This window comes from Sinocyclocheilus grahami, unplaced genomic scaffold, assembly GCF_001515645.1.
Source record: "Sinocyclocheilus grahami isolate Dianchi unplaced genomic scaffold, SAMN03320097.WGS_v1.1 scaffold85.1, whole genome shotgun sequence".
Lineage (NCBI taxonomy): Eukaryota > Metazoa > Chordata > Actinopteri > Cypriniformes > Cyprinidae > Sinocyclocheilus > Sinocyclocheilus grahami.
In genome coordinates this window covers 1,500,183-1,509,865 of record NW_015505264.1, presented here as the reverse complement: position 1 = coordinate 1,509,865, position 9,683 = coordinate 1,500,183, and the positions used below count along the sequence as shown (strand labels likewise).

Sequence of the window (9,683 nt, the reverse complement as noted above, 5' to 3'; positions counted from 1 at the left end):
TAGGGTTAGGTCAAATAATGTAATATTTGCATTAAAAATGACATAACTGAGCGAATGACACTTAATGACAGTTGTCATAAACATGCATAAAACCTCCTTCATATTCATGACATGTGTCATGTCATGATTATGAAGGTGTCATATCAGTCTTATGCACACCCCTTCAAGTAAAGTGTTACCAATGTAACTATAATAATATGAATCTAAAATAACTGCAAGTTAATCTAACTGTACTCCCTCGAAGTACTTTAATAAGAGGGAGAGGCTCTTGATGTAAATACAATATGAAGTGTGTGATACGAACACTATGTAGACTACACCTAGGTGACGTCAAACACAACAGCTAGTCACAATAAATTGTTTTTTAAATAGATAGTTCACCCTAAAATGAAACTTTCTGCCGTTAAATCACCCGTTGTGCTAAACCATATCACTGTGGAGCAAGAAAAGTTTCCTTAATTTAAACGTTTGGGAATGGTCTATCGAACAAAAACACTTAATAGCACAGAAAGGACTGTTATAATGACATGAGTCAGAAGAAAGGCTTATGCAACAAGGCTAATTATGATATTAGTTACAATCTTAAATAAATTATAGGGATAGTTAATCCAGCTGAAAACATTGGTGTGCGTGCTCTGTAGTCCTAAAGTAAGTGAATCTTTGCCACATAATTTAAGTACATTTTTATTTTTTTATCACTTTTCCGAATACACAAGAGTGTATTCAAAGCAGCTTTTCATAAATTCATGATGTTAATGTTTATAATATATTACAATTTTCATGGCTTATAGTTGTGTTTACCTGGTTAGAGGTAGCCCGATAATATACAGTAGTTTACATTTTGAGAAGATACACACAGTCAAGCAGTTTAGATTGGCTATGTAGAATATAATAGTTTAAATAAGTTTTTTTTGTTTTGTGTTCGGCCGTTGTTCAGTGCTTTGCAGGTGTCTCAGGTATGAATGATAAAGCATTTTTCTGCATTTTCCCATCTGTAAACACTAACAGCCCTTCGTATTTTCCCAGTTGTTTATGTCTGGTTGCTGAATTTTCAGGTAGGGATAATGCGTGTGAGAAGACGTCTTACATGTTCCTGCGGAAGGAGCTGCCGGTGCGTCTGGCTAACACTATGAGAGAGGTCAATCTGCTGCCTGACAAGCTCCTCAGTCAACCTTCAGTCAAACTGGTGCAGAAATGGTTAGTATAAATGAGTTTAAAATGGAGGACCTCAGATGAACGTTCACTGAAGCCTGAATCGTGACAAATCTCTCCACAGGTACATGCAAAGTTTTTTTGAACTTCTAGAGTTCGAGAACAGGAAGCCAGAAGACCCACATGCCCTGAATGAGTGAGTAGGACTTTTTTTATTAGTTTTTTTTTTTTTGCTTTGGCTTTTGTGAGCCATCTAGATGGTCTTGTTCTGCAGGCAGTTGCACGGCATGCTATTATATTTTCACTCAAGGTGAATTCAGGCCAGAGTTGAGAACAGAGGAATCAGATAGTGACTGAAAGCTGCCCTGACAGTGGAAAAGAACAAATCTGCATTTTGGGTCAGCAAAAACAAAGGAAGAATCCTACTCGCATGCCATTTCTACACACAATGGCCTTTATTATTTGTACAAAATACTATAAATGACCTGAATGACTAAAAAATGGAGCAAAGATTTGGGTTTACTTACAGTTGCTCTAGCTAAACAATTAGGTCAGTGTTGGATATGTTTATTAGCCAGTATTGGATATTTTATTGTTCATGCTAATTTCCCCTATTTTTACATTTAGATTAACTTTGTCATCTAACGCTTACTTAATAGCGTTCATCTTTAAAAACACTACTCATTTTTAATATTTATTTAAAAACTGTTTATAACCTGTTTATATTTATCTCTTTAAGATCTACAAAATTTGTTTAATAAAAATTTTTTTCTCCCCATATCAACATTTTTCTAGCTTTCTGGAGACTCTCATTGAGATCAGGAATAGACACAATGATGTGGTCCCAACTATGGCCCAAGGTGTAATTGAATATAAAGAGAAGTTTAGTTTCGATCCATTCGTCAGCTCCAACATCCAGTACTTTTTGGACCGCTTCTACACCAACCGAATCTCTTTTCGCATGCTCATCAACCAGCACAGTACGTCACGCAAAAAAAGACACCACTTACAGGACCATAGCTTTTCATAGTTTTATCGTAATTGCTTTTCTCTTTATTACAGCTCTCCTTTTTGGCAATGACATCAACCCAGCCCATCCAAAACACATTGGCAGTATTGATCCCAACTGCAATGTTGCTGAGGTGGTGACTGGTAGGTTTAGAGATTTTATTTTTTATTTATTTAGTGTCACATACACTACCATTGAGAAGTTTGGGGTCTGTAAGATTTCATTTTATTTTACTTTATTTTATTTTTATTTAATATTTAATATTTAAAATAAATATTTTTATTCAGCATGGACACATTGTCTAAAGTGACAGTAAAGACATTTTTAATGTTCATAATATTTAAAAAATATTTATATTTTAAATAAATGCTCTTGTTTTGCACTTTTCTATTTATCAAGGAATATTGAAAAATGTATCACAAAAATATTAAGCAGCACAACGTTTTCAACATTGAATAAAAATGTTTCTTGAGCAGTAAACCGGGATATTAGAATGATTTCTGAAGGATCATGTGATACTGAAGACTGGTGTAATGGCTGCTGAAAATTCAGTTTTGCCTTCACAGGAATAAATTATATTTTAAAATATATTCAAATAGAAACCAGTTATTTGAAACTGCAATAAAATTTCATAATATTACTGGTTTTATTATATTTTGATCAAATAAATGCAGCCTTTGTGAGCATAAAAGACTTCTTTCAAAAAATCCAACCCCAAACTTTTGAATGGTAGTGTAGGAAAACCACCCTTATCTTATGTTTGGATTTTGTGCTCCACTGATTCAGCGTTATGTTGTTTTCAGATGCATACGAGACCGCCAAGATGGTGTGTGAGCAATATTATTCAGCTGCCCCTGAACTCAAGATAGAGGAATTCAATGGTACATGTCCTTCGGATTCTCTCACAAAACTCAATATATAATGTTTGTTTCAGAGTTGCTTCATGTCTAATCCATGTAGAACTTTTGGAGGTCCAAAATAGTATGAATATGTTACTTTTTATGTAGCAAAGGCTCCTCAAAAACCCATCCAGGCTGTGTACGTTCCCTCACACTTGTTCCACATGCTGTTTGAATTGTTTAAGGTATGTTTCTAAAACTTGCAGATGCATCTTGAATATGATATATCAGAGTACCAGCATGTGTTAAGCAATACAATATTTAGCAGCTCTTATCTTTGTGTTTTTCCCAAGGCCATGACGTATTGTTCTAACAGCTTGTGTTTGTGTTTTCAGAACGCAATGCGGGCCACTAATGAGCTCCACGAGGGTAGCAAGGAGGGTCTTCCTCTTATAAAAGCAAAAGTGACCCTGGGGAAGGAAGATCTCTCTGTGAAGGTCAGTTTGTTTGCAAATCGGTTTTCTTTGCAAACGTGCACGTGGCATGCCTTGATCCTAAACATCCTGTGTTATTCATCATAGATCAGTGACAGGGGAGGGGGTGTGGCTTTACGGAAGATTGACAGGCTGTTCAACTACACCTACTCGACTGCACCAACACCCAGTCTGGACTCCAAACGAGTGCCATTGGTAAATAAGTGTGGCTACAATATTCTTAAAACAAAAACAATATTCCTGTCACTTAGTCACCCTCACGTGGCTACAAAGCACCAGTATGACTTTTTATAAGACTGTGGAACACAAAAAGAGATGTTTAGAAGAATGTTAAGACTGCTCTTCTGCTTGTCCAAAAAGACCACAAAAAACATGTTGAAAATGATTTTACAGACTTCTAAAGCCAAACAATCCCAAATTTATTTTCTGTTATACTCAAATAATTTGGTTAAACTCAAAATTTCATGGAACCTGTCAAGATTATGTTGATGTTGTTATTATTATTATTATTATTATCATTATTATTATTATTTATTTAGCCAAAACTGACTTGGCTAAAACTAAAAAGCTATTAAAAATCCTCTGAAGTTGAAGTACTAAAATTACTAAAACTGACATCAGTGTAAATTCAAGCTAAATATAAATATTTGAATAAACTCTTTTGTTTATTCAAAATGACAAAATAAATGACAAAAAGAACAAAATGACAAGAATACAAAACGAAATGACTAAAATGAAAATATGGAAGCCCGTTTCCGAATAAAAAAAGGCAATTGACATTTTTATCTCACAATTCTGACTTTTTTCTCTGAATTGCGTGATAGAAACTCACAATTCCGACAATTAGTGAGATATAAACTCGCAATTCTGTGAAATGAAGTCAGAATTGTGCTATATAAACTCGCAGTTGTGTTACAAAATCAGTATTGCGTGATACAGTATAAAGTCGCAGTTCTGAGAAATAAAGTCAGAATTGCGAGATATACACTCACAATTCTGACTTTCTCAAAATTTCGAAATTGTTTATATCTCACAATTGTCACTTTAGAACACACAATTGCAAGTTTATATCATGCAATTCTGAGAAAACAAAGTCAGAATTGCGGGTTATCTCGCAGTTTGTATCACGCAATTCTGACATTACAACTAGCAGTTGCTAGTTTATATCTCACAATTCTGAGAAAAAAGTCAGAATTGTGAGAAAAAGTCACAATTATCTTTTGAATTTTGTATTCAGTGGTGGAAATGGGCAAAATAAAATAACAAAATAGAAAAAAAAAGATAAAAATAAAAGCTAATTAAAAATATAATAATATATAAAGTTACACTGTTTAGAACAGGGGTGCCCAAACTCGGTCCTGGAGGGCCGGTGTCCTGCAGAGTTTAGCTCCAACTTGCCTCAACACACCTGCTGGTAAGTTTCTAGTATGCCTAGTAAGAGCTTGATTAGCTGCTTCAGGTGTTTAATTGGGGTTGGAGCTAAACTCTGCAGGACACTGGCCCTCCAGGACCGAGTTTGGGCACCCCTGGTTTAGAACAACACTGTAAAGTTGTATGTATTTATTTATGCTAATTTCATGGTGCTGTTTTTTCTTTTTTCTTGAACTTCTTATTTTGTGTTCACTGGAAAAAGTTAAGTCATAACAGTTTGGAAGAACATGAGTGTGAATAAAGAATGACACAATTTTAGGAAAAACAACCAACTTTAACCTTGAACAACAGTTCTAAATGTAGCATTGTCCTCTGTAACCTGATCCTCACGCGTCTCTAGGCTGGATTTGGACATGGTTTGCCGATATCCAGACTGTACGCCCGCTACTTTCAAGGGGACCTGAAACTGTACTCGATGGAAGGCGTAGGGACCGATGCCGTCATCTACCTGAAGGTAAAAGCAGCTTATAATTTGCACTTTATTTAATTGTTCCACCGATGGGTTTTGAGTGACATCCACCCCGTCATCATCTTCTCTTGCCAGGCTCTCTCCAGCGAATCATTTGAGCGCCTGCCTGTCTTCAACAAATCTGCTTGGCGACACTATCAAGGAGGCCCAGGAGCGGATGACTGGAGCAACCCGAGCAAAGAGCCCCGAGATACCTCAAAATACAAGGCCAAAAGATAATCGCACTCGCCCCATCCATGTCCCACTGCACCCATTACAGACCTACCGTCTTTAGTCTAGCTTCAGTTGCCATGGCAACATCACATCCATGCTGAGTGTTCTATACTTGTTAGCATTTCCAGAGCAGGAGAGCTGATGATGTAAGTGTCATTAAGTCTCTGCTCCTTCCTCCTTTGTACAGCTAGAGACGTAAGATTCAGAACCTCCTTTTAGTGTCTTCCAGGGCGGTTAGAGGAAAGAGTGAACATTTGTGGCCGGGGGGGGGTCAGATACTTTGGTTCTTTTTTTAATTGTGCCACACAGTAGCCTCCATTTTCTGAAACAGCCAGAGAAGGACGTCTGGAGTTTGAGAAGGTCAAAACAAAAAGCATTTATTTTACTGCCATTCACAAGCACTATTCACAAGAGAGGGTTTGTCCACACTTTCTGTGGCTACGACTGGCAGTGGACTAATGGAGAAATCATAATGAAAATAATTTGGTTAATCTCTAAACTACATGAAAACTTTCAAGAACATGTCCAGGTTATTTTTCACCCTAAAATCAAAAGAAAAATATGAAATTATATTTTGCATAAAGAAAATGAAACTTTATAGTACAATTAGCCTAGTCATTTTTTGCGTTATGACATTAATTTAATGTGTTATATTTTAAAAGTAATTTAAGTTTTATATATATATATATATATATATATATATATAATGGTAAAATGTATTATTTTGAATTCGAAAATCATTTTATTGATTATTAAAATTGCACAATAATATATATCATAAATATTAATATGTAAATTTTATGTATTTTAAAAAACACCCTGTCATTTACGCACAAGCCTATTATTTGAAGTTTTGCTTTTTGAAACTACATAAGATGAACATTTGTTTAGTATTTTGTGTTTTTACTGCAACACTCCAGGGTGAATCTCATGAAACCTGTCAAGTACGTCTAAATCATATATATATATTATTCTGCATAAGAAGAATGATATTTAGAACGATTTTTCACAGTACTAAAATGGGGAATAAACTGTATTTAATTCTCATAATGTCAGTTTAAAAAATGTCAGTTTTTCTTCATGTAAAAGTTTTGTTTGTTTTGAGATGCTAAAATATGTTCTTGTACATTTTCATGTTCATGAGGTTCATCCATCCATCCATCTAAATTCTTCAGGCATGCTGTTTTTTTTATACAGACTGATTGTATATTTATCAGCTGATGTTCTGTTACTGTTCCACAAGTTAGAATCTTTCCATAGAAAATATTCAAAACCATCTACATCTATCTTAATGCTGGTTTGTGTTGTGTTTGGGGGTCTTCTGAGACCTCAAGGGAACATTTTATGACATATAGTACCTTACGGTTTCTCATGTTATTGAAGTGTAGATTTCAGTATTTAAAAAATATTTGTAATATGGTTTGTTCGTTTTTATGTTCAATTAAGTCAATGAAGAATGCACTTTGATGCCTTGAACTCCAAGCATTCAGAAGAGCAGACTGAAGTATGCAAGCATTTTCCTGTGAAAACAAGCCTTCATGGTCTTGTGTGTCGTCATCAAGCTCAAATAGTCGTTGATTTTGCCAGTATACTCTTGTTTTTTGCATGCATACAGTGTGTTAATGTTCAACACATTAGGAGAATCTGTTTAACTACAATGAAAACTCTTACCTGATATTTTAGTGTTGTCATGCAACCATCTTGTATCTGCAAAATGGGCATTTTTGTGAGACTATTAGCGTTTTGGACTTTTTTTCTTTTTTGTTATGACAACTTAAACACCACTGCTTATAGATAAGCACTGTTCCAAACATACAAAATGTGTTAAGATGGTTTTGTGTGATGCTGACACTGACACATAAATCATCATGATGACGATATTGATCTATTGACATTCCATCTGAAGTACCTATAAAAAGAAGAACAATAAAGAGATCTTCCAGTACTACCATCAATATGTGTACGTGAATTTGTAATGAATCTCGGAGCTGACAATTATGTTTCTCAGTTTATTATTTACATTTTAAGCAAGTTTTAATGTAAAAGGAAACAATATACAAATAAAAAGACCATTTTTACAGAGTGCAGATTATGGAAATTGACGTGGCACTGGCATACATATAATGACATACCTAGACAAGATAGAAGGACATTACATGGTGGCTGCTAGATTGAGCAGCAAAGATTTAAAGGAATAGTTCACCCCAAAATGAAACTTTGCTGAACATTTACTCACCTGCAGACCATCCGAAATGTAGATGACTTTGTTTCTTTATTCCAAAAGATTTGTAGAAATTTAGCATTATATCACTCGCTCACCAATGGATCCTCTGCAGTGAATGGGTGCCGTCAGAATGAGAGTCCAAAGTTTCCAAACAGCTGATAAAAATATCATAATAATAATAATACACATGACTCCAGTCCACCAATGAATGCCTTGTGAAGAGAAAAGCTATAGGTTTATCAGTTGTTTGGAATTTTTGGGTGAACTATTCCTTAAATGTGATGTCCCCTAATTTGCTTGATTTTTAGTCTCTTAGTTTGAGCTCATTTTATTACCATTTATCTAAAAGCCACTAGACCTTTTGGATGTATTATTCTTAAGACATTTGATTTGACATTTCTTGATTGTGTCATATATTTGCAAAGAAACTGCTCTATTTTGAGGTTAAGGCTGCAGTAACACACAGGATAATGACTATTAATGAGAACTAAACATTCATGCACAGACAGCTCAGTGAATGCTAGCGGCCTCCTCATGTGTGCGCAGATGCACATTCATGAGGTGGATTAGAGATCTTTTGTTTTTTTGTTTTTTTTTTACAATAAACAGGGATCGATGTACATACAGTATGTTACAGTAGGACAGTCCCAATGTTCCAGTCAGACCTGAGCAATTGTCTTCAGAATCAGTCCTCATCCTCTTAAAACCTCAGGGCGAATTCACTAAAGTTGCGCCACTTTTGTCCATCAATATTTCAAATTTGTGGAGTTGCACCAATATTAAAGGGGTCATGTGATGCTCTTTTAAAGATCATTATTTTGTGTATTTGGTGTAACAGAATATATTGACATGCTTTAATGTTCAAAAAACACATTATTTTTAAAATACTGTACATTATTGTAGGTCCTCTATGCCCCGCCTCTCTCAAACACGTCGTTTTCAACAAAGCCCCCTCCTTTGACAAGCGCAGTCTGCTCTGATTGGCCAGCTGACCCAGTGCATTGTGATTGGCCGAACGCCACAAGCATGCGACGGAAATGTAATGCCCCTTACCATAATCGCGAGCTTCAGTTTTCAGCCTAAATATCAAGACAGTTAATAATGTCATTAGTTTTACCATCAGTTCAAGCCTGAAAGGGCAACAGAGTCGCGTGAAAGCCTCAGTGATGATGCAGTACACAAGCCGCGGTTAAGACAGCTGACGTGCTATGATTTCTGACAGGCAGTTCGCTCTCCTGTGATGTGACCCTGTTCCCCTCACACACACACACACACACACACACACGACGCGTTACTCTGCGCTGCGCAAGACTCCGCATTTGAACAGTCAATAGCAAATACTTAAACTAATAACAAAACATACAGTCGCTGATTCAGAAGCGCCAGATTGTCATAGCAAAGTCAGAACTGACCCTTTTTTTGGGGGGGGAGAAAGGGAAACTTGAAATCGCATCATATGACCCCTTTAAAATAAGCCAATATTTTTTTCTTGTTATGTCCGATAACTGATAAATGTCAGATATTGAAATTAAATATTAAAAAGGATCATAAAATTATAATGTACAGTTTGAAAAATATATCATTATTTTGGAATTTGGTAAAAACATTGTTATTAAATTAAAAGTGGGTTTAAAGATGATGACAAAGGTATTCTAAATGTAAAAATACGGGAAACCAAACAATTGTACAAGCATGAACACTTAAATATATCGGCCAATAACCATTATAATACCGATATTGCTCATTCCTGTTGATGTTCTTTTTTTTTTATTGATTTGGGTGCTAAAACAACAAATAGTACGTGCAAAGAAAAGACACTAACAGTGGCCGCAATTGATTCAGTGAATCCCCC

The 9,683-nt window shown here is 35.5% G+C and overlaps 1 protein-coding gene across 2 annotated transcripts in view; it reads left to right on the top strand.

Moving 5' to 3' along the window:
* LOC107586717 (pyruvate dehydrogenase (acetyl-transferring) kinase isozyme 3, mitochondrial-like) overlaps positions 1–6,255 on the top strand; it is an 11,986-nt gene extending 5,731 nt beyond the window's left edge. The window contains exons 1-10 of one of the 2 annotated variants that reach the window (XM_016274194.1): positions 1,053–1,197; positions 1,277–1,348; positions 1,948–2,132; positions 2,215–2,304; positions 2,965–3,042; positions 3,169–3,245; positions 3,396–3,497; positions 3,582–3,689; positions 5,266–5,379; positions 5,470–6,253. In XM_016274194.1, the coding sequence (XP_016129680.1) occupies positions 1,088–1,197; positions 1,277–1,348; positions 1,948–2,132; positions 2,215–2,304; positions 2,965–3,042; positions 3,169–3,245; positions 3,396–3,497; positions 3,582–3,689; positions 5,266–5,379; positions 5,470–5,613 (1,080 nt within the window). In that variant the 5' untranslated portion in view covers positions 1,053–1,087 and the 3' untranslated portion in view covers positions 5,614–6,253. Of the gene's footprint in view, positions 1–1,052; positions 1,198–1,276; positions 1,349–1,947; positions 2,133–2,214; positions 2,305–2,964; positions 3,043–3,168; positions 3,246–3,395; positions 3,498–3,581; positions 3,690–5,265; positions 5,380–5,469 lie in introns of those variants that run through there. The other variant, XM_016274195.1, reaches the window with a different exon arrangement.
* The last annotated feature ends 3,428 nt before the right edge of the window (positions 6,256–9,683 follow it).